General features: G+C 43.1%; 2 protein-coding genes across 6 annotated transcripts in view; one reads left to right on the plus strand and one right to left on the minus strand.

The window, feature by feature from the left end:
* The window catches only part of INTS11 (integrator complex subunit 11), a 25698-nt gene extending 885 nt beyond the window's left edge, over positions 1-24813 (plus strand). The window contains exons 2-19 of the mRNA XM_032780000.2: positions 1092-1284; positions 2352-2449; positions 3719-3792; positions 4070-4298; positions 5194-5292; positions 5395-5429; positions 6790-6928; positions 8735-8799; positions 9532-9721; positions 10666-10749; positions 12132-12221; positions 12912-13074; positions 14098-14205; positions 14896-14957; positions 15820-15962; positions 16452-16581; positions 17616-17704; positions 24726-24813. Coding sequence (XP_032635891.1) covers positions 1257-1284; positions 2352-2449; positions 3719-3792; positions 4070-4298; positions 5194-5292; positions 5395-5429; positions 6790-6928; positions 8735-8799; positions 9532-9721; positions 10666-10749; positions 12132-12221; positions 12912-13074; positions 14098-14205; positions 14896-14957; positions 15820-15962; positions 16452-16581; positions 17616-17681 — 1803 coding nt within the window. The 5' untranslated portion in view covers positions 1092-1256 and the 3' untranslated portion in view covers positions 17682-17704; positions 24726-24813. The remainder of the gene's footprint in view (positions 1-1091; positions 1285-2351; positions 2450-3718; positions 3793-4069; positions 4299-5193; positions 5293-5394; positions 5430-6789; positions 6929-8734; positions 8800-9531; positions 9722-10665; positions 10750-12131; positions 12222-12911; positions 13075-14097; positions 14206-14895; positions 14958-15819; positions 15963-16451; positions 16582-17615; positions 17705-24725) is intronic.
* LOC116824607 (lysophosphatidic acid receptor 6-like) overlaps positions 1-24828 on the minus strand; it is an 88701-nt gene that overhangs the window by 62791 nt on the left and 1082 nt on the right. The window contains exons 1-3 of one of the 5 annotated variants that reach the window (XM_032780004.1): positions 24006-24732; positions 22984-23087; positions 17915-20201 (exon numbers count right to left, since the gene is read on the minus strand). In XM_032780004.1, coding sequence (XP_032635895.1) covers positions 18979-20031 — 1053 coding nt within the window. In that variant the 5' untranslated portion in view covers positions 20032-20201; positions 22984-23087; positions 24006-24732 and the 3' untranslated portion in view covers positions 17915-18978. Of the gene's footprint in view, positions 1-17914; positions 20202-22983; positions 24733-24828 lie in introns of those variants that run through there. The other 4 variants (XM_032780002.1, XR_012654791.1, XM_032780003.1 and 1 more) reach the window with 4 other exon arrangements.

Consider the following 24828-nt stretch of genomic DNA (forward strand, 5'->3'; position numbering starts at 1 on the left):
GGGGGAGGGGAAGGGAGTTGGGGAGGGGCAGGGGGCGTCGTGCTGCGTGTTAACTGGGACACTTTGTTTTGATCACTTTTTCAGATCCCAGCCTTTTAAAACTTAAAATAGTTTTTATATAAATAAAAATTTGTTCCTAAAAGTTCTTTTGAAACAAATCAATCAGAACTTTATATTCTGGAAAAAAGGGATGTTTTTATGTTGTTTCAGGATATTTTGACTTTATTAAAACACTTTGTTTTTTTAAAATGTCAAAAATGACAACTTTTTGTAAATATTTTGATTTTGACTTAAATAACTTATTTTTGTTTTGATGAAAATTTTCCCATCGGTGATGGTGATAATGCAACCTCACAACTTCCCATAATGATTTATAAAATATGGACTGCTCTGGAATCCCAGAAGCAGAGCTAAGGAATGTGCTAATTGCATTCAGATAATTTAAGGTGTTTTGTTATTTGCAGGCTTAGAAGTTATTTGAACTAAATTCATTCTCATCTTTGATCTAATAGCAATTTGCATTGGGAAAGGGATGCAGAGGATGATAGTCCTAATTTTTTTAAACCAACTCACACTGCAAAATCAAGGCTGTAATAGGGAGTTTGTCTGGGTACGTCTACATTACCTGCCGGATCGGCTGGTAGCGATTGATCTATCGGGGATCGATTTATCGCATGTAGTGTAGATGCGATAAATCGATCCCCGATTGCTCTCCCGTCGACTGCTGAACTCCAGCTCGGCGAGAGGTGGAAGCAAAGTCGACGGGGGAGCCGCGGCCGTTGATCCTGCGCTGCGAGGACGCCTCTGTACAGCAGGATCAGCAGCAGTCAGGCTTCCCACATACAGCCATGCCAAGGTGCATCCCCTCTCACCTGGCTAGAATCCCTCTAAGGACCGAGTCCATGGCCCAGTCAGGCCTGGACCGAGTGACTATAAAACACTGTAATAATCTTAGGGTCAAGGAAGCCAGTTTTGTTTTTGCAGAACCTAAGCCGTGACAATATTGAGAACAGGCATGCATTTTGAGATGACACTAATAATGTGTTGAGTTATCTGACCCTTTTCTTATCTGTATTCTTGTCTCTCTCTAGGAAGCCATGGGGCCCCAGCTGGACTCTTCTCTGTGATATTAGTAAATAAACAGATCAGTGGTTTGAAGAAAGGCTGGATCTTCTCTTGTTTTCAGTACCCAGTTATGGTATCTCTGAAATAGCCTGCTATACGGCTAAGGTTCAAAAAGTTCTTCTTGGCTTAAAATGCCTGAAATAAAAGTCACTCCCTTGGGTAAGTTCAAACCACTGGATGGAACTGAAATAGATAGAAAAGTAGAAAAGGTTTGGATGCTGTGACATAGCCCTAAAGGAGTTAAAATTAGTTAGAAATAACTACAATACACACAGCAAAAGGTTCATGCCTCTTTCCATGTTTTAGCATGGTATAGCTTGTTATGGTCTTGCACTTACACATTATTATATTACATTTATGGAACTAGCGTGCAGCATTCAGCTTTGACTCCTCTCTGTACATGATCTTATTCTTGCTTTGCAAACGTGAAGACGGACAGAGATGTTGCTAACCTTGCTTTCGGATGTTGAAAGGATTAATTAATATTTATAAGTGCCACATAGATAAGTGCATAATATTATTATTTCCTCTTGTCCTTTTGAATTCGGCAAACGCTGTTTTCTGCCCACCCCAAAAATGTTTTTACTGAAGCTGGATTATGCTGTGAGCCTCTTATTTCCTGCGTGGTTTTGTTTCAGCATACGTATTAGTACAACATGTGCAGAATATTAGCTTATTTAACACTGCTATAGGACTAGTGGGGGACATTGTTCTGTGGAGTACACAAATTCAAAGATAGCTGCTGTTACTTTGTATAGCTATGTTTCTGTGTGTAGTCTGCATACAGAGGATGTTCCTGAAAGATGATAGCGGTTTTAGTGAAAAACTGTTTGATGGTATCTCCTTAAATATAACAGCAGAAATGCTTTTTGCTAAGGTATGTCTTTTAGTCTGAAACTGACAAGCCAGGTGCTAAATGGAGAGCTGCACTTATACCAAAAGATGAGACACTGTGGCATAGAGGAGTGACTATAGGAGAGGGTTTAGATTTCTAATCCAGCGCTGCCAATGATTTTCTGTGTGCCATTGGACAAGTCATTTCCCTTGTCTGAGCCTGAGTTTCCTCCTTTCTAAAATGAGGATGATACTTGCCTGCTTAATAGGGGTGTTGAAGTTTATCTAGCCAGTGTTTTCCCAGAGCTTCAAATGTTTATATCCTTATAAAGGTTTAAGAGGTTATTATATAGACGTGTGATGCAGCTGCCTTTGTTTGTCTCTTGCTCCAGGGGCTGGCCAGGATGTGGGCCGGAGCTGCATCCTTGTGTCTATTGCAGGGAAAAATGTCATGCTAGACTGCGGGATGCACATGGGCTATAATGATGATGTAAGTATAGCAGAAAGACCGAATGCTGTGTGCAGATTCTTTAAGGTTTATCTGCCCGGCCTTTTCCAGTATTGCTTCTGGTTCTGTGAGTGCTTTAGCTACATAACCTACCTGGCCAGCTGTACCAAGCTTCGTTTAGAAATTGTTTGAAGAATCCAGCACCATGTTTTGGTGCACTCTTAGGTGAGGGCTCACTTTCCTCTGAAACCTTAGGTATTAACCGCTGCTGGAGTTATAGTACCACGTTTGATGGACCAATATCCCCTCTAGCAAATTCTGAGTTCCTATGTAGGGTCTCCCCTCTTCCCCATGTATATGTTCTGTAGTTCCACCTACCAGCCCCAAGGTGTTATGTGGGCTGCGCTCAGCAGGGCAATGAATGCTGTATTTCAGCATCATTGCACTTTGTCAGGGGTTCTCAAACTTTTGTGCTGGTGACCCCTTTCACATACCAAGCCTCTGAGTGCAACTCCTCGCACATTAAAAACACCTCTTGATATATTTAACACCATTATAAATGCTGGAGGCAAAGCGGGGTTTGCGGTGGACGCTGACAACTTGTGACACCCCCCCCCCATGTAATAACCTCGCAACCCTCTGAGGGATCCTGACCCCCCCGTTTGAGAACCCCTGCTTTATGTGGCAGGAGGCTTCCTGTGTGCTTCAAACGTAAAACCTATCATTAGTTTGGTACTGGTATGAGCTTTGTTACCAGCCAGTTGATCGATGATGGGACCCAAACCAACACCTGCAGCATGTACGCTTTGCTGGATAGAGAGTGATGCAATGTGGTGGTTTTCCCCGACTCTGTTGTTTTGGCTCATAATACCTGAACGTTGATGGCTTCTAATAGAGAGAGGAGTAAGCTTAATTCTTGTGTGCAAATAACAAAACTCAAAACACAGTACAGGGCAAACTACCAGCTTTAGCAGAACTCTGTGAAGAGTTAAAATGGATTAGCTATCTATTTTCTTTGACGATAACTTAATTACTTATTTGCAATGTCAAAATAAACCCTCCCACTGGCAGTTTTCTCCTCCTCCTTCTTGGCACTCTCTGCATTCATCTCTTTTATGGGGTTTAGCCTGTAGCGATCCACCTTATTAGTGACACCAGCATTCCCTGTTGTCCCGCTGGAGTTCTGCCCTGTAATAAGATCACAGTGCATTCCTAATGCTACATGGGCGGCTGACATTTGTTTAATGTCATGTTTTGAATTCAGTAACCAGCTTTGTTTAATATTTGATAACCTGATTTTGTGTCTTTTAGAGACGCTTTCCTGATTTTTCATACATTACCCAGAATGGAAGACTGACTGACTTTCTAGACTGTGTAATCATTAGGTAAGAAAACTTCCTGCCATCTTACAATTCAGATGCAGAAGAGGAAAGCACTGGAAAATAATTCTTCCACTTTCCCCTCCTACATTAATAAACTAGTCTCCCTTAATGGCTTGCAGTTCTATACAGCAAAGATTAGACTGCTCTTCTGCTTCATGCAAGGATCTCTGTGTTTTACATGAACTAATGCGCATTCACAAGATGTGTGATAGGTGACAGCTATAAACATCTAGCTAAGTGCCTGTGGGTCGGATCTTTCATTCTGGATGTTCCTTCACAGCCACTTTCATTTGGACCACTGTGGAGCTTTACCGTATTTCAGCGAAATGGTTGGCTACGATGGACCGATATACATGACGCACCCCACCAAGGCCATCTGCCCCATCCTGCTGGAGGATTACAGGAAAATTACTGTGGATAAGAAAGGGGAGACCAACTTCTTCACTTCCCAAATGATTAAAGATTGTATGAAAAAAGTGGTAGCTGTCCACCTTCACCAGACAGTTCAGGTAAAATGGCTCACCCCAGGGAACTCTCAGAATAAAGCAGTCAGACTGTTGAAGAGGAGGGAACAGGGTCTATTGCTGCACGTCTGTCGTGCCTGAGCTACAAAAAGGTTAAGTGATGTGCCCAAGGTCAGACAGTGAGTCAGTGGCACAACAGGGAAAGGAGCCCAGGAATCTTAATCCCTCTCCTCCTACTCCTGCCCTAGCTAAGAAGCACTTTCACTTTAAACTTGTAAGAAAATATTGTGTTTCTTGTCAGTTTCCCTTTGCAGCCAGCTATGTGTTGGAAGGAGCTTGATACAGAAGGAAAAGCACTAATCCTAGTCAATTTCCTCTGCAGCCCTTCCATGTATAAGGGAGGTAGAGGGTTGTTGTTCCTCACCTAGCAAAGACTAAAAATAGATGGGGGGGAAAAAAGTGCATATAAAAGGAAAAAGAAAAATAAGCAAGAGACCAGGGTGGAGGGGCAGAAATGAGAAAGCAGGGAGGCAGAGACACAGTACAAAATAGGAAGGTGAGACAGAGATTGCCCAGAGTCCTTTAGCGGCTGCTATGAAAGCATCTCAGGAGCTAGTGCATTTGTCTTGCAGTCTATTTTCTGAGGCACTTCGGGGGTAATCAAATCCCTTCTTTGTTCAGGGTAGTACTGCCCTGGAAGTTGGTTCTGCCCTATGGTTTCCTCTAGCGGGAGTGTGACTTTTGGTATAGAGGATGCTGCCTCTCAAACACATGGGGTGGGAAGAGGACAACTGTATTTGGGAAGGGATCAGAAAATTAGCAGTGAGGAAACAGAGTAATAAAATCAACTGCCATCAGTGCTCATAATTCCCAATTCATGAATTCTCTTTAACCACTGAGAGAGATGTCTAAAATTGACTATATGGTTTTGTCTATGTAGGTAGATGATGAGCTGGAAATCAAGGCGTACTATGCGGGCCACGTGCTGGGAGCAGCCATGTTCCAGATTAAAGTTGGTTCTGAGTCTGTGGTATATACTGTAAGTATACAGATAAATATTTATAGACCTATACGTCTCCTTTATATGGTATGTGTCCAGTTATCCTTCGGGTAGTGAATGGGTTTTCTTTTCTTCCATTAGGGTGATTATAACATGACACCAGACAGACACTTAGGGTAAGTAGGAAGCAGAGAGACTGTGAATTTTAATGTGTGTGATCCATACATGGGTGATCTTAACCTGCAACGCCTGTTAATGTACAGGAATTTATTAGTGTTGATTCTTTGTTCTCGGATAAGAGACTCAGTCACTTAGTGCCTCCTCTGTTGGGAAAGGCTATACATTTGCAGTGAGGTATGTTGTGCTTTATTACTTGCAATAATAAATATTGTATTGGCGCTAAAGAGGAAGGATTTTAATGTGTATGAAAGATTTTAAATGCTCGTGATCTTTATTAAAATATAACCTCTTAGATTAGTCTTCAGCAAGTAAATGACAACTTGTGTCTCAAAAATCTGTAGTGTTAGTCTCCATATTGCGGACTGGATTCATTTAGCAAGAGACAGTTACAGTATGGTCCAATGCAGTTTGGATTCTTGGCTCTGCTACTGACAAGTCACTGCACAGTGATCTGGAGAAATGGTCTGAAGTAAATAGGATGAAATTGAATAAGGACAAATGCAAACTGCTCCATTTAGGAAGGAACCGTCAGTTACACACATACAAAATGGTAAATGACTGGCTAGGAGGGAGTTCTGCAAAAAGGGATCTGGGGGTCATAGTGGACCACAAGCTAAATGAGTCAACAATGTAACACTGCTGCAAAAAAGGCAAACATCATTCTCGGATGTATTAGCAGGAGTGTTGTAAGCAAGAAGTAATTCTTCCGCTCTACTCCACGCTGATTAGGCCTCAACTGGAGTATTGTGTCCAGTTCTGGCTGCCACATTTCAGGAAACGTGGACAAATTGGAGAGAGTCCAGAGAAGGGCAACAAAAATGATTAAAGGTCTAGAAAGCATGACCTATGAGGGAAGATTGAAAAAATTGGGTTTGTTTAGTCTGGAAGGGAGAAAACTGAGAGGGCGCATAACAGTTTTCAAGTATGTAAAAGGTTGTTACAAGGAGGAGGAAGAAAAATGTTTTTTCTTAACCTCAGAGGATAGGACAAGAAACAATGGATTTAAATTGCAGCAAGGGAGGTTTAGATTGAACATTAGGAAAAAATTCCTAACTGTCAGGGTAGTTAAGTACTGGAATAAATTGCTTAGTGAAGTTGTGGAATCTCCATCGTTGGAGATTTTTAAGAGCAGGTTAGACAAACACCTGTCAAGGATGGTCTAGATATAATACTTAGTCCTGCCATGAGTGCAGGGACTGGACTAGATGACCTCCCAAAGTCCCTTCCAGTCCTATGATTCTGTGATTTCTGGGCCTCAGTTTCCCCATCTATAAAAGATGGATAAGGAACATCATTATCCCTATATTAAAGTGCTATATATTATCTATTAGATGGTCTCTCTCTGTTTTGTTTTAGAGCTGCCTGGATTGATAAGTGTCGTCCGGATTTATTAATCAGCGAATCCACCTATGCCACAACTATCAGAGACTCCAAACGCTGCAGAGAGAGGGACTTCCTGAAGAAGGTCCATGAAAGTGTAGAGAGAGGAGGGAAGGTATGGCATGGGGCATTTTCCAGTCTGTAGAAAGCATGGGCATCCGGTGGGTCAGTACGGCCATATCATTGCTAATATTTGAGCTGACTTCCTACACAGCCTGATGACCGCTCTGTTGCTCCATCAAGCAAAGTTGGTGGTTGGTTGTATTGCTAACCTATGCTAGAAAGGGCATGGTATTAAGTGTGTGCTTTTGTTTTTCTGGTGGAAAGGAAATGCCAGGGTTACAATCTTAACTCTCTGCAGTTCATAGTTACAGAAAAAGTAGTGCCTGAGACACAGGCGTATGCATTTTGTGCTCTAAACTAGTCTTAGTCTCAGTTTCTAAATTTAGGTGACTATCTGTCATAATCTTTACTCTTAACCATTAAGAAGAAATAATTTCTAGTGCTCTCATCTCAGTATTCCGTGCCCCACAATTAGACCCCTAGCAGATTTTTACTGTAAAACCCCAAATATATGGAAAGCATTAACATACAAAGAGGTACCTACATCTCCTTCTGAAACATTTTAAAAATGCTTGAATGCACTGCATGTAGCTTCCCCCTTTTATTTGTTCAGATCTTTTCTAATAATTCAATTTGAAATAAACTGGTCTTATCTACATGACCACCAAGGCAACTTTTAACTGTCGTTCGCTTTCGTGATTTTGTGGGTCTTCATTAAGCACTTGTTTGTTTCTTGCTCATTCAGATTTTTGGCCATTGCCTCGCTCTGTTAATAAGACAACTTTCTGTAGCCAGTGAGAGAATTTTCCCAGTAAAACGTGCCTTAAAGCAGTCCTACTTAAAGGTGGATGTGGTATCTGCATTAAAACAAATAATTTAGAGCCAGATCCCAACGGTTAAGTCACTGGATTCTCAAATAATGGAACTATGCTGATGTGCATGAGGATGTGGCCCTTAGTTCCTGAGATTTGGATTAAATTAATTACTGATAACATGAGAGGTGCAGTCTGTGTGGCAATCGCATGTTTACAGTTTTAATGGTGGTGTCTTGGTTAGAAGGTACATTAGTTCATCCCTAGTGACTTTGGTCAGATACTTTATTGATTGTTCTGTTCCCAGTGAGGGAGAAATCTGGAACTGCTTATGAAGGGAAGAGTGAGTCCTTTGAGAACAGAGGTGGCATACAGATGGATCTCCCACCTAGAGACTCCTCTTAGAACTAGCTGATGATTTCTATGAAGTTGTCACTGAATCTGGAAAACCGATCACTGTAATGTACGGTCCTGCCAGTTGGCAGCAAGCATCAATGAACAGTTTGACAGAAGAAAATATTAGAGACGTGAAACGATGTGTGTGTGAAAACTCTCCAAGGGGTCAGCTGTGTGTACGTTCTGTGTTTGACTCTCACGCTCCTGGTCCCCTGGAGGGCTAAAAAAGTTACTGCTAGGACATAACTGTTCCAGTGCGGCCTAGGCAGTCGAGATGAAAAGTGCTTGGCACAATATAATTTTCCATAGACGATGCCAGAAATGTGGTTTTGTTTTTATTTACAGTATTTTATTGGAAACTTCCTTGCAGTGCTAAACAGAACAATGTGATTGCCTAAGTCTCCATAAAGCATGTTCCCTGTTATATTGCAAGAATCCAGGGAGCCTAGGCTGTTGCTTTCAGTAAATGTGCTATGTCTCCTCTCCTTAAGAACAAATGATGAATAGGGAAATATCGGCCCTCCGTGCAGAGAGTTGGAAAGGAGGACACATGGAGTTCATCTGCAAAATGGAATGTGCATCCATTGGGGCACTTAATCTTTGCATGGCGGTTGGCAGTAGTACAGTCTAACTCTGCATATTAATTGCAGGTTCTTATCCCGGTTTTTGCTCTGGGACGTGCCCAGGAACTCTGCATCTTACTGGAAACTTTCTGGTAAGAACAGCCTCAATTTTTCCATTTAAAACATGTATTTAGTCCCCTCCCCCGCTACCCTTAGTGCTAATTTTTTCCAGGATTTTGTGCTGTCTGTTTGTCATGGACAGTCTTATATTCATCTCTCTGTCTCTAGCCTGTATCTGCCCATGCTGGCTAGTGTAGGATTGCTCCCTGTAGTATATTTTCTAGTGCTTTTTGTTCCTCCACGACTTGGACACTACTCTAAAATATCTTGCTCTTTTGAGCCATGCCTCACCCTGCCCCCAGACACTCAGTCTAAATGTTCCCTTTATTTCATGCCATCCCTCTGGGCTAGCAAAACTCTCCATGCTCAGGATACTTCTTTTGGATGGCCGAATAAAGTATTGAGTCTTTTTCATGAACATTGTCGTGGTAAGGATCAGAAAGGAGAGGCTGTGTCTGGGTTGGAACATGTACCTGATCATCTAAAGCTGCCTTACTCTTAATTCTACCCCGGAGCATCATGTTTAACATTCATAATTGATTAGATAAGTCTGGACCAGCTGACAATGAGAACTGGATTATCTAACCATTAATGGGACATAGCAGTGATATTGACTTTTTATTTCCTCAGGTGGGTGTATGCATAGAAAGCTTAAGTCCCTAGGCTGATTCTTGAGCATACAAAGGGGAGCACCTGAGAGGTTTTTGCCAGGATCCCACTTAAGCAACCACAACTGGCTGACTGACTCTTCTCTCTCCCCAAAGGGAAAGAATGAACTTGAAGGCCCCAATTTACTTCTCCATGGGACTGACTGAGAAGGCCAATCACTACTACAAGCTCTTCATCACATGGACTAATCAGAAGATCCGGAAAACTTTTGTCCAGAGAAACATGTTTGAATTCAAACACATCAAGGCGTTTGACAGGGCCTTTGCCGATAACCCTGGGCCAATGGTAGGTGGAGGTTAAGAATGTGATAGGATTGATGAGCATGGATAGGAGCTGTTTTAGTGCTGTGTTTTACCTGGGTTAAGGACAGTGATTATGCACAATTTACATAATATCTGAGCTCCTCGCAATTGTCATTGTATTTTTCGCAACATCTCTCTGAGATAGTGAATTACTGTTATCCTCATTTTACAGATGGGAAACTGAGGCCCAAAGAGATTTAAGTAATTTGCCTAACGTCACATAGAAGTCTGTGGCGGACCTGGGACTCTAAGCCCAAATCCCTGTTGAATATATATTTTTGTACTAATAAATCCAATCACATGCAGCAATAATGAAGCTTTTGTCTTACACATAATAAAGGAATAAACATATTACAAGAATTACTTTCCAGTGCATTAGATTTAAAAGTATTAGAGAATTAATCTAAAAATGGCGAATGTTAAATGCATTCCTCTGCATTGATCCAATCTATAGCTCTTATAACCAATTCCTTTAAATTAAACTCATGACAATGACCCTTTCTAAAAAATACAAATGTTTTTTTCTATTGATTTCGACAGATAAATATTCTATTTATCTCCCAGTAGATCACTCAGAAACCATCATGGTACTGCAGGCTAATAAAAACTCTTGAAGGGTTTATAAGGAAATGTGAATTTTGAAGTATTTTGTTTTATGGAAAATTATGGAGATCTTATATGAAAATAAGGCACAAGTTGAAAAAAATTACCTCTGCCTTCCCTTTCTTCCCCCCAGCCCAACCCCACAGCTGTAAGGAGTGTAAACTGTATTGTATATTAATTGGTACTGTGTAGATTCATGGATGGAACTTTCCTGGTTCTGTTCTTATGTGCTCTCTCCATAATCTGGGACACCTGTTTTCTGATCATTAGGCAAAATGAATCTCTGTGTGGCAGCTCTCCTAACACTCTTCTTTTGAAACCTAGGTTGTATTTGCAACCCCAGGTATGCTTCATGCTGGACAGTCCCTCCAGATCTTCAGGAAATGGGCAGGGAATGAAAAGAACATGGTAAGAAATTCTGTGAGCTTGAATGATGCCTCATATTGATGTGTGGGGCTGCAGTCCAGTCATTTTAGAAATAAACTCTGCCTATATTGGCAGGAGAGTCTTTGGCATGTATCTTTCCTTTATCAGCTGTTATCTAAATGAGGCATCAGTTAGCAAAAACCACTGACTGACTGACCTTATTGAATTAAAGCATGATTAAAAAATGCTTTTTATGACTGGCACATTGCATTTGGTCCAACACTGGGCTCTGAGATTAGTGGATGTTTAGCCATTGGCTTCACTGGGGCCAGGATTTCTCTCTGTTGGACAAGGATTCACCCTTTATGTCTTTGGGGGACAGATGCAGCTTGATGACAAAATCAAGGTTTAATTACTCTGGATGAACATGACGCATTCAGTTCTGATGGCAGGTCTACATTCCAGACTTCAGTTGACCTGTGTTAGATACCACATTGTGCTTCAATTAGGGGGCAAAAGTTGAGTATTAACGCCTTACATGCTGCCTGTGATCCATGCGTGGGGACGCACTGGTCCATTTATTTCTGTGGGGCCACTTTATCAAGTATCCATATGGGTCAACTTTTACGAAGGGAACACTGGGCTATGAAAATCGTTGCTGGTGAATAGCTGTGGGACTCTGAGCCTTTCTCACTGAATCATGCTCTGAAAGCCCAGCCCACTCTGGTGGCCTTGATATCAATATCCCATTGAGAGAGGTTTTGTGCACAAAGGCTGGCCGTGACCTTTGAAACCCATACGGTGACATTCCTCAGGTTTGAGACTGTGGAACCACTTTTAATTTTTTTTTTTTTTTTTTTACTGAATATTTTGAAGGTCTTTTTAAAGAAGCCTTAATTCTGAAGGAATCCCATGAAACTGAATGATAGCCAGGCCTTTGTAGTCAGGGAGTGAGGGATTCCCTGAGGAATTGACACAGGTACAGTTCTTCTAGCTCGAGTTTTTGTGACTATTAAAATGTTGCATTGTAGGCAGTAGACTCAAAGGAAGTGTGGTGCAAGATTTTATGTTATGGAAATGTACTTTCAGCTGTGCTTATCTGTTCAAACCTGTCTTTTTACCCATGACTAGCAATAACCATTATTTAGTAGCATGTGGATTTTAACAGAAGCTGCCTTTTTAATTTAATCTTAATGCTTGTGCCATACTCAGGTCTTTATCATGCAAGATGCTGAGGGGCACAATTGAACAGAATAGATTCAGTAGCTTCTAAACAAAGAGCTGTGGTATACATGTCGGGAACCGTGGAAACTTGCCATCAGGATTATATACGTGGATGTGCAGCTGGTTCTGTCCCAAGAGAACAATTTACTCTAGCTCCGTTCAGTGTGCAAATGCTACGTATTTGTCTGGATTCCTTCCAGGTCATTATGCCAGGTTACTGTGTGCAAGGAACTGTGGGCCATAAGATCCTGAGTGGGCAGCGGAAGCTAGAAATGGAAGGAAGACAAATAGTAAGTTAATTTTGAAAGGCACTGATGACTTTCAGGGGGACTTGCACATTGCACTGCCCTGTGTCGGTGAAAATCTCTTCCCTGTGTTGATGTACTGTTTTAGCCAAAGTGACTGAATTAGTTCCTTTGGTTGTGCTGACAGTGATTGCTTTCTGCTGCCATCCTTCCATGTGTGATCCCACAACTACAGTTAGTGGGAGTTTGACGACGTGGGCTGTGGCTGAACAATTGCCCCATAAATCTCTTACCTTGCTGAAATCATTGTAGATGGGCCCAGAGACTTTAATGAGTGTTTACTTCTAATGGAAAAGTACATAAATGACCTGTACCCAGTGAGGTAACTGTCACATAGATTACTGCCGAAACGGACATTGCAGCTGGTAATTAAAATCCTTACAAGGTGATTTTCCTGGGGCAAAGCTGAGACAGGTAGTGTATCCAGAATTACAAAGTCTGATCCTACAAGGTAATAACTGTTTTCCTTGTATGGTGCTGACTTCTGTCAACTGCCCCTGAAGTTAAGGATCTGGTTGTCTCAATTGTCCCACTTTCTGATATAGGTGTCTTGCTCACTCTCTAGTTGCGCGTGGATGCTGAGACTCTGGTTTGGTTACTGCGTGGCTTGTAAGTTGTGAACAAGCAAAGCAAGTAGTGATGGTCTGTGTTTGCTTCTCCCCTTGCTCCCTGCAGCTGGAGGTGAAGATGCAGGTAGAATACATGTCCTTTAGTGCCCATGCTGATGCCAAGGGAATAATGCAGCTGATTCGCCAGGCTGAGCCACGCAATGTTCTTCTGGTTCACGGGGAAGCAAAGAAGATGGAGTTCCTGAAGCAGAAAATTGAACAGGAATTTTGTATGTAAGGTGTTGGGGTCTGGAGGGTGGTGGCGAGGATTAGTAGTGGAAGGGGGAAGGATTAATTATTTTTATAGTTCATGTACTTTGGCCAGGACATGAAATCTAGTTGAACAACGTTTTTTGATTGGCTCAAGTACTGAAAATCCCTGTGCTGGAAGCAAATAGGTAGGATGACTCTCCAGATGGCATGGTTTGCAGTGAGCCCCTCCTGCAGGTTTAATGATCTTTGGGGACCAATCAGATGCAGTCAGAGTTGGAGAGTTATTGCATGTGTGCATGTATAAACAGGGATTGATTTCTGTAAGCTGTGGCTCTTGGATCCTTAAAGCAGCAGAGACTGGTGGGGAAGAGTTCTTTCATGTTTATAATTCTATGCTATGGACTTAAGTTACAGTGAACAAGAGTACAGGAAAATAAAAACCTTTTTTGAAAGCAGCTGACTTTAAGGCTAGGTGGAGAATGATCAGCAAAGAGACCATTGTGTATTACTCTCTGGATGCTTATTCACTGGGTGCATTTTTCCAGTAGTTTCAGAGACTTTTGCATTAACTTGTTTTTACCATGGATGTAAGTTCTGCTGCAGCCTGTGATCGTTTCAGCTCTCACCTATTCTCCCAGCCTCAGGTTGGGTGGGAGTTCTCCAAAGGAAGAAACACATGCAGTTGCATGAAGATTCAATAAGTAGTGGTGGTCCCTTTGTGGGAATCTGCGCTGTCTTCTGTGGGTTGGGGGGGAAGCTGTGGCTCCTTGTGACTAACAGTCCCATGGAATTTACCATGATTAGGGATGTTAACTCTGGTCTCCTGGCAAGATTCCCTTTAGAACAATTATACTGGCTATTTGAATTACCCCTTCAAATTTCAATTGATTATAATGTTCTTAGTCCCTGTCCCAAATTGTTGTAAAGGGTTGCTGTTAAACACCTGCCATGTTCCACTCTAGCCATGAGTGCAATGAGAGTCCTTTGGGACTAGAAGCTCTATATGGATGTTTCTCCAGTATTGTTTGCTTTTAATACAGATGTGAACTGTTACATGCCGGCAAATGGAGAAACCACTACATTGTTCACCAGCCCCAATATACCAGTGGACATTTCCCTTGGATTGTTGAAGAGAGAGAGTGCCATAGGTAATATAATCCGTTAACAATGACTCTCCCCTTTCAGATGCTGCAATTCGAGTACATTTTCTGTTTTTACTGCTGAATGTAAAATTGTGCATGGATGTGTGAGAAGGGGAGGTTGTGGGCACATTTGTGATCTCCCATATAATGGAGCTTCAGTGGGATGACTTGGATTTCACCTGCCAATTTATCCCCATTCAGAGCGTATTCACTGTTTTTTAAAAGCCCCATGCAGGAAAGTCCAAGATATACAGAATGGGGCTGCTGTGCTATTCATCACTAATGCACCTTGCAGAGAATTAATGGATAAAAATGCATACTTCAGTGGGCCAGTTCTGCCCCCCTGGAATTACAAGATAACCTGATTTTAGCGCACACACCCCCAAAAGAAAAACAACAAAACAACCTTCTGTCTAAAGCAAGGAAGTGACATGTGCTGCTGAGTGTGATTTGACCCATCCCTGTGGAGTTGCTAACGGGTTTAAGTACATTGTTTGTAAAGGGTCTCTGCCCAGGTTATAACACCATAGAGTAGACCTGCTGCATTTCAGCTGAGGGGCTGGCAGTTCAGACCCTCTTCTCACCATAGCCATGCAGTCTGTTAGATCCCAAAGTGTTTTACTCTCTTGGTATGAAAGGTGTTAGATAAGCACCATTAATAACTTTGCCCTTCTCTTCTGTTTGGTCCCACTCTAGGGCTTGTACCGGATTCCAAGAAGCCAAAGCTCATGCATGGCACATTAATCATGAAGGATAACGTAAGTAAAAAGACTCTAGTATGGGGATTCTCAAACAGGGTTGGGACCCTTCATGGGGTCACGAGGTAATTACATGGGGGGAAGGGGGGTTGTGAGCTGCCAGCCTCCACCCCAAATTCTGCTTCATCTCCAGCATTTATATTGGTGTTGTAAATTAAAAACACTTTTTTGTAAATTTAAGGGGGGTTATGCTCAGAGACTTGCATGTCACCAGTACAATAGTCTGAGAACCACTGCTCTAGTGCTTGTCTTGTGCCCTCTGTGCTGGTGTCAGGTAACAGTAAAGGTGTTGTGCACAGTCCTAGCTTCTTGGAAGCAGTGACCACTCTAATGTGTTGTGGGGCTGTTAGGGAAATCCAGGTGTATGAGAATTCCCAGCCTCTCAATTGCCAAGGTTGGTGGAGATCAGACCAACCCAGAGGCGTGGTACTGGAACAGGACACTGGAGACAGCTAACCAATCCACAGAGCCACTGCTTTTTATCATGCCCTTGACTCCTGCTGCCACACTGGATGCATTTACCTTCTGGGCAAGGTCAAGAGATCTTATCCATAGCCTTGTGGTTGTAGTCTAACTCACTCTTGTCATACAGGTGGGTTGTGCCAACTTTTATCCATAGAGCAGCTGTGCTTGAAGGCAGGTTTGGGGACTGTATAACAGATAGAGGTGTTTATATAAATAAATCTGTGTACACACACACCTAGCTAGTTGCTAAGCCATTTAAAAAGGCAGGATCCATGCCCCAAGGAACTCTGTGTGTTTGTCCTTTAACTCTATCGAGAGCTACCAATAATGAAAAAAGGACTCTGGAGCAATGTGAACAGCAGCCTGTGATTAATGGATTTCTCCTTTCCCTTGGCAGAGCTTCCGCTTGGTCTCTCCAGAGCAGGCACTGAAGGAACTGGGTCTTGGGGAGCATCAGCTGCGTTTTACTTGCCGTGTCCACATTCAGGATCCTCGCAAGGAGCATGAGATGGTGCTTCGAGTCTATAATCACCTTAAGGGGTAAGCATGCCACAGGCTGTTTAACAGCTGCTCCTCCCAGGGTGGCCTTGCTGTTCCCAACCAGCTGTGTAGCTGAGGAATGTTAATAGGTGACAAAAACTATTTGTAGCAATTCTAGTGACTAAAATGTAGATAATTCTGCTGGCCCAGCCCCTGAGGATTGGTTTACACAGACAAATAGGAACCAGAATTTTACTTCAGGATCTGACCTGTCTTTTTCAGACAGGCCAGAAATCAAGCCGGGTGGGACTGTGACTTTCCAATGATTAATATGAAAAGGCATAGGCAGACTAAGTCTTGTTCTGCCCTCCTTGGCTGGTGGGTACTGATATTACTACTCCTAGGCCAGAGTGTAAGCCATTTTTGGGGAGTCCGTGAGGTGCAGGCGTACTTTGTACTGATGCACTGTTTGTAGGAGCTAGGTCTGTGTAGTCAGACGCCCACTTCAGTACAGAGCAGGACTGCATAATGTACCTTCCATCTTCCTAGAGTCCTGAAAGATTATTCTGTTCAGCATTTACCTGATGGATCGATCATGGTGGAGTCCATTCTGATCCAAGCCACAGCACAGTCAGAGGACCAAGGAACCAAAGTTTTGCTAGTGTCCTGGACATACCAGGTAAGAATAAATGTCACCTTGAAGACACATAATGACTCTAGAACAGAGCTAACCAATGTGGGCCTGTGGTGGGAGTGGCAGTTGTAAGAATCTGTTTCCAGAGGAAGTGGGTTATTGCAGCGAGGGTACAGAAAAGAGCTGCTCCTGCGTTTGAGTTTGTTTGAAGAGTCCGGTCTCAGCCACTTTAGCTAGGTTTGTGCGGCATGTGGGAGGTGTAACCATGCCCAAGCTGCCACCTATGCTGCAACAACAGCTATTTTTAGTGCACTAGCTCATGCTGAGCTAGCATGATCGTCTGTCTGGGCTGGGAATCTCAGCTGCAGTGTAGATGCATCCTTAGAGCTTGTGGAAACAATGTTTTAGTACAGAGCCCCTCTACAGTGCCTGTTAGTGCATGGCAAGCTGGGATGTAAATCTATAGCGCTAACACTCTGGAGTCACTTCCTTAAGCTTTTCCCCGAATAAAACTACCTTTCCAGTAGCACCAGCTCCTGAGTCTGCTCCCGCTGCGGGCACTGGAAACAAAATCAACCGGCCTTCCTTATTTTTGGCTGTTTCTAGTATCCTGGCCCTCAGCAATATGATTCAATGGGTGGAGTACTGGTAGCAGAGGGGTTGAGCCTGTTTATATGTATGCTAGTTACAGCTCGCCCTAGCGGAGTCACTCGTGTTTAAAGTTCATGGATAGAGTTGAAACCCACAAAATCTAGGAACTAGAGAAAAGGATTTTCTTTAGAAGGGAAATATTTTTCTGAGAGCAAAGCAAAAACCAATAGTCTGTTCTTTGCTCTTAAGAAAAGAGACAGCTGTTGGCAGTAACAAAAGGGGATGTGGGGAGAAGCCTCAGACAAGTCTGACAAATGGGAGTTTATTCTTCCAAAACTATCAGAAATGGGTTCAGGCCAAACAATTCTGAAACTGTACTAATTTTAGGGGTTTGGGGATCTGGCTTGTCAAAAAAGCAGCCTCTGATGTGCTGCCCTGAATGGAGGGGGGGCCTTGCCACCTGACCTATTTCTGATGTGTCTGTATAGGATGAAGAACTGGGCAGCTATCTTACATCCCTATTGAAAAAGGGACTGCCTCAAACTACAGCTTGAGTGACGCAGCTGTGGGCGAAAAGGTAAACGTGTAAGGCTTCTGAAGTTCCAGTTTTTTACATTATCGAGAGCATGTAAATACTTTTTTTTAAATAAAATGTCTATTGTAAAATATCCTGCAGTAGAGAGTATTCAACTAGTCAGACAAAATTTTGCTTTAGCAGCACTGCTCTCCCCCACTGGCAATGCCAGTCACAAATATCAATTACTGAGCAAGGTAAGAGATTTTCAAAGTCTTTCCATTCACATTTATTTTTGTAATATTACAAACATTCTGGTGCCAGGACTTTGCTTTTTCAACATCCGAACAGCACAGGAAGATGCTCCTCTTAACAGCATTTTAATTCACTCCGCCACCTTTGAAGCTTGTGAACAAAATTGTTCAATGCAAAAGTAACAAGATAATTGAATCTAGGGTCAGCTGGAATAGTACAGAACACTGATGGGGTTAGAACTTAACTTAAAAGTAGGCCTGAGGGATTCAAACTAAGCCTATGCTGTAATGGATAAGTAACTAACTGCTTATATGGCTGTAAACAATAGCTGAGAAGCCTGAACGCAAGCTGAGGTTCTGTACTCCCCAGGGGGCCTCTTATCAAGAGGAAGAACATCCCCCTCCAATAAAAAGCAAAGCTAACTTTCACAGTGTTCAGCTAATCCCATTTTATAGATTGGCACATCATTGAATCTCTGCCCATGTCCTGGAAAGCAACTGGGATTAGAACCTAGTCCTTTGTGCTAGACACTTGACCAGTCTGTCTTGATAGCTTTCTTAGGTATCCTTTGACTGCTACAGATGATGAAACGACTGTCAAGTAGTCAGTATACCAAATGGTACTCAATCATGTATAAACTAATGGACCTGCATATCCAATTTGTCAACTATTAATAATCTAATATTTCAAGCTATACACAGACTGGAAGGGTTCTTATTTTACAAGGATATTTTAAATTGCACAAAGCCAGCTGCTCTGTTTACTTTGGAAAGTGGAAATTAGCCTCCAATGTCACCAAACAAAGGATTTTTTTGTACTGCTTAATAAGTAACATGGAAGTGGAAATACTGCCATACATACATTCTTGACCCACTTTAGTTGGGATCAACAGCTCCTGAAGTCCTATTTATACACATTAGCAGAGGTGCCTGTGTTGTCTCCTGAGCCCACCCTTGCCAATTAACAGACTCTAGTCTCCTAGGAAGTGGATTGTCACCACCTGATCTCCCCCGAATACTCCTCCTCCTCAAAGTTCGGTTGGATTTGAACCTGTAGGTGAATAAAACTTACTGACCTTGTTTTTAAAAAGGCATTTCATTCAATTGCTGTGTTGGTGGTCTTGCTGCTGGCTTGCTTTTATAAGGATAGTCATTGAATTTTCTGTCACAGATGGTATAAACCTTGGTTTTGGATCTGAACTTGAGCTTGAGACGCCATGGCTTGCTGGAAGCTGTGAAGTAGTATAGGATGGGGTTCAGGCAGCAGTTGAAACTGACCAGGGCCAAAGTGACCCGGCGCATTTTGTAAATTAAGTTGGTAAACAGGCAACTTTGGATGAGCTGGACCCTCATCAGGAAGTGGAGTAGGTGAGTGAGATGATAAGGAAGGAAGCACAGGATGCAGATGAGCAGGATCAGGTAGATGGTCCTCAAGGCCTTCTTCTTGTGAAGGCTGCGTCTGGTGTGGGTGATCCGCTTGGCGATGAGAGGGTAGCTGATGAGGATGACAGCAAACGGGATGACAAAGCCGAACAGCAAGGCACAGACATTGTAGGGCATCATGCGATGGGTCCAGCTGGACAGCGAGAAGTTCTCAAAGCACGCAGTCTTGTTCCCTGTGCCCCTGTTGTGAAGGGGCCCCCCAAGGATAAGCAGGACTGTGATGCTTGCAGCAATGAGCCAAAGGACTGTGACCACTATCATGTAGTGGGTGACTTTGATCCGGATGTAGGCGAAGGGGTGCAGCACAGCCACGTAACGATCCATGCAAATACAGGTGAAGAAGGCAATGCTGACGTAGATGTTGATGTAGTACAAGGTCCCAGTGATCCTACAAGCCATGTCTCCAAAGATCCAATCGTTCTGGTTCAGGTGGTAATGGATTTTAAAGGGCAATATGCAAACAAACAAGGTATCTGCTACAGCCAGGTTGATGAGGTAGATGTAGGAGCGTGAAGTGTGCTTGACCTTACAAGTCAAAAGGTAGAGAGCCAAGACATTTTCTAGCAGTCCCAGTACAAAGACAGTGCTGTAGATGATAGTGAAGAGATGGTACTGGAAGTCTGCTTCCACATAACAATCAACTATTGTTGCATTAGAGTGTCCCCTTGCCATGGCACAGGAAGTGTTTGCCATGCTTTCTGCTGCAGGAGAACAAGTTCTGTGGGGATAGCCTAGATTATCCTCTTCCTTCCAAAAGATGAGCAGCTCCAGGAGCTCTCTGTCCTGGGGTGAGAACTCGAGTTGTGGTGTTACATCAGCCAGCTCTGGTTAAAATGCAGCTAAAGCATCTACGCTCAGTAAACCTAATAAGATAAAAATAAGCATTAGTGGGGTGGGGAGAGACTTTCCATCACATTACAATCAAAAATCTCCCCTAAAACAGGAGAGCTGTTGAGATTAAGCAGCCCCAGCCCCAGCCCATCTACATTTAACAGGCAGCTGGAGAAGACCAGTTACAGGAGCAAGTATAGAACATGTAAAGGGAACACACATTTAACTTACGATGGGCTGAAGAGTTAAATACTGGACTGTCCTTCAACAGAGCTGTGCTGTTGATGTAGCATGAGAGGGTTCCTTGCGGTGAGTAGGGCTTTAGTTGTTGCAGGGTTGGGTACTATTTACTGCCCTTGGCTTGTTTCACCAGAGGTGCTGACTGTATGTTACTCCCTTTGCAATGGTTCTAAACGGCAAGCAGGGGAAGTCTTCAGGTTAAAAAACAGCTGAGGCTTGATTTAAAGCCCAGAGCCAAATCTAAGAACTCAGGGCTAGTGCCAGGCTATTTCCCATGAATGTGCTGCATGACTTTAGTGCAACATTATCAGAAGTGTCCCCTCAGTCTGCATGCCCAGCTTGAGACAGCTTGCTGAGAGGTGCTCAGCACTGGTGGAAGCCAAGCCCCAGTTCTCTGAGATTAGGCATCCAAATCTGAGCATGGGACTGGGCATAGCAGCCCTGGCTTCTGTTCCAGGCAAGTCATTTCACCTCTGTGTGTTTGTTGCCCCTCCTACCCTTTGTCTTAGACTGCAAGCTCGTCAGGGCAGGGGCTGTTTCTCATGACATATCTGTACAGAGCTGAGCACAAGTGAGCTTAAGGTGCAGTGAGAGGCCCCAGCTGACATCTAATACAAATGCAGTGTTTGTAAAGTGCTGTGAGATCCTTTGGTGGGAGGCCCTAGGAAAGTAGATGTGACTATTCATTATACTTTAAATGGGCACGGTCAGTCTCCTTGCACTTCCCCTCACTATACTGTTGTCACAAGTAGTACCCAAGACTGTCTAACAGATGGGGGGGGAATAGTTTCATTTTGGCACTACAGGGCGAAGAGCAAGTCTGACTACACAATCTATTGGTGGGGGTTTTTCAGATAAGAGGGAAATAACTGCAAAATTGAATCGAGCAAGAGAATTTCACCAGAGCAGGATCTAGATGCACAGTGACAACTCTATGATTTGACCCTGTCCCTGACAAGAAAAAAGGCAACGGAGAAATTGCAGCTGGCCTAAAAACAAACAAACATACTGACTGCAGTGGTTTTGGATCTATCTTAAAATTTAATTCTCCATTTGAGGAGCAGCCAGGTGATCTGAGTGTGGAGAGGATACTAGCAAATGAAGTGAGCGGTGGGGTTTTGAACAGGCTGTAGAATTTGTCTAAAGGAAAATAAAGGAAAGAGTGGTCAGTAAAATTACTGTGTAACTGAATGATGTGGAACAGAGCAGACTGAGTCAGTCAGCAGAGGTAGCACCATGCAGGAAAACAGTTTTTTTCCATAAGTGACATTTTAGATATTTACTGACCACACCAACCCACTCAAATTAAAGGAAAATCTTACACCAAGACTGCTTGAGAAGTGAGAGAGTAAGTAAATTGACTAGGCAAGCACAAAATCTACTTGCCCAACATCACCATGATGAAAACAGAGACTAATATTCTAGTTGTCTGCCATGAGTACAATCTTGCACAGCTGAGCTAAAGCCACCATCTAAGTAGGCATCAGAAACCAGGTCTGCCCCCCTGAAAGAGAACGGCAGCCTTCTCCAGCCTCACAAAAAGGAAGTGAAATGTACGGCTGGAAGGGATCTCGAGAGGTCATCAAGTTCAGCCTGCTGTACTGACTTGGTAAGATGAATAATTTGGTTTAGCTGTTCCACTCCCTTAAAGTGAACCTGCTTTGGATTAATTATGGCAAAATGAGGATGAGAGGGGAAGAAAAACTAAGGACGTTCCACAATCTGCTCTTTAGAAACAATTTAGTATCACAATACACGTTGGAAGTAAATAAATTTAAGTATCTTCATTATACACAAGAGGGTAGAGGTAGCAGCAAAATGACTCTTCCCCATGTCACAAAGCTAGGAGAAGCACCCAGTTCCCCAGGTTCAGTCAACTTCTCCCTACTGTAAATAAACTAAATTGTTTACTCATGGTTCTCCTATTATCCTAAGGCCTCCATTCTGCTAGTAAATCAGCTTGCAGGACCAACGCTTACATTTCTTTTCTCAGCGCCTGTTTTACTACTTGCATTTCAGCTCGGATAATGAAAATCACCATTGTGAGATTCACTTGCTAAGCTCTCCATGGTGCAAAATTTCTGGTTTGCAAATACAGTAGTGAAGAGGAAAAGGTCTGTTGGATTGGAAAAGAAGTTTCCATTGTTATTAATGGAAACATTTCGGTTAGTCTCAGGATAAATTGTGTTTTTTACAAAATTTGAATTTTGGGTCAAATGATTTGATAGCATCCCTTATAAAGCACCAGAAATGCAAGCATTCCCAATATCAGGGTGCAGTGTCCTAGGCAGATTACATCCACATGGAAGGAATTAGCAGCATAACAAGATATTTAAAGCCAATAAATAAATAAATGAGTTACCATATAAGCTAGTAGGTTATTTTCCAACATTTACCATGGGTGTTGCAAACCTAATTCAGCCTGATCATTTGGAGAGGGGCTTTCCAGCTTGTATTAACATTAGGATTCCTTCAAAAAAAACCCAGACACTTGCTGCCAGCTGCCCTCGTCCTGTGCCATGCAGCATCTCATGACAAATGAAGAAACGGAAGTAAAAGAAACAAAAAACTCACCCACCAGCCCCAGGCCACTTTATCTCATGCGAAAATTCCAACGAACACACTGGATCCTCTGAAGACACTTCACAAATTAGAGGCTTGATGCTGAGCTCTCCTGTCTGAAGTGTAGCACCAGAATGAAGTCACCTTGCAAAGCATATGGCAAAAGCCTCCCACTGTGCTCTGCAGAGAGAAACCACAGGAAGTGCAGAGGTAGGCCAAGAGTTCCAGTTCATATTCGGAATCTGACAGTAGGTGAACAGAACATTTCACATCACGCCCAGCATGTGTTATGTTAAACTACAATGAGATGAGTTTCAGTTTTGCCAGTGAGCGAAAGGCAGTCTTCCCATGCACCAGCGAGCGACAGGCACAGTCCCATGTTCATTCACAACTGCAACAGGCACCTGAGCTACTACACAGCCCTAGGCCTCCCCCTTAGCAGAGAATGCTAATGCTTCCAAATCATGGGCCAGTACTTGACTTCAGCCTGAGCCTAAATCCAATTCATTTCACTTGTGATTTTATCTGTATTTTAACCAGTGCTTTTCCTGGTAAGGAGAAATGGCAATACACAGCAAGGTTTAGGCCACTGGTCAGCTCCTTTCCAGGGAAACAGTTGCCTAAATTTGATCAATAGGATCAGATTTCCTGTGTGTCTGTATCTGTGTGGAGTTGAGATACCCAGGTGAGTCCAAAACAACATGACAGCTGGTCCCTTAACCGTTCTGCAATACGTCCAGTCTCTAGGGTAACGACAGGTTGAGTCCAATGCTCCACAAGCAGATGCACGAAGCATTGTATAACATCAGTTGGCACCACCCCTACTGCGATACCAACGTTAACCTTCCTGACTGCGTGGAAGGGATTATGTGGCATTTTCCGGGGCTCCTTGGAATTGCCCATGGCACTGTTAGTCAGGAGCTACATTCTTAGCACTCGCCCATGTGCAGCTGGGATTAGAAACCAAAGAAAGAAAGTGAGTAGGAACCAACCCGCTGTGTATGAAAGGAGAGAATAAAGTGGAAAATTCTTACCTCTCCTGCAGTGGGTGGAAGAAGTGAGTCCACTGATAAACCTGCTACCGGCAACAGTAAAGGGCTGAAATAGTTCACATCACCAACTCACAACCCTGCCTGTCAAGGAGTTAATGCACACTGCACAATCTTGCAGCTAAGTATTTTTCATTTGTCTGAACAGGTTACTACGTATCTAGTCCAACACCCCAGTAACAAAAGCACCCTCTGATCCTGAGGAGCAGACTAGAGGGCTCTGAACACCAGCTCTGCAGTCGAGGAGACTTGTCACAGGGTCTTAGAGTTTAGTCTCATTTCCTGTCTATCACAAGCCACCACCCAGCAACCAAAAGGAAACCAAATATTTACAGCCCTCTAGACCCTCGACTTTGTGCCACAGGCAGAGAATAGGAAGGACCAAGATGCACCGATGCCCCAAGATGCCGCAAATGGCGGGGAAATGAGTAAGTGAGATAGACCCTGATAATCTTGGCAGGTCACCTGCATCCACACACTGCTGCAGAAGGTAGGGGGAAAAACAAACAATCACCCACAGTCACTGACAGTCTCACCCTCTCTCTGGTCCTTCTCAATAACTGCAAGCCAGGCACATGGGGAGGAGCAGCAGCTAATTAATAAAGTTGACATTAGGCACCTTCAATGTGCACCAGATATGATTTTTGCAGCAGGACCTGGCCAAGAACTAGTGTTTAACTAAGCAATATGTTCACTTTCTTTTAGGAAAACCACAAGACCCTGAAGTTTGCACCAACCAAGCCATAAGACACCACAAAGCTTTAAAAGAGGTAAAGCAAAAGGCAGAGCGAGACGATGTTATATAAGA

The sequence above is a fragment of the Chelonoidis abingdonii genome, chromosome 23, assembly GCF_003597395.2.
Source record: "Chelonoidis abingdonii isolate Lonesome George chromosome 23, CheloAbing_2.0, whole genome shotgun sequence".
In the NCBI taxonomy this organism is placed as follows: domain Eukaryota; kingdom Metazoa; phylum Chordata; order Testudines; family Testudinidae; genus Chelonoidis; species Chelonoidis abingdonii.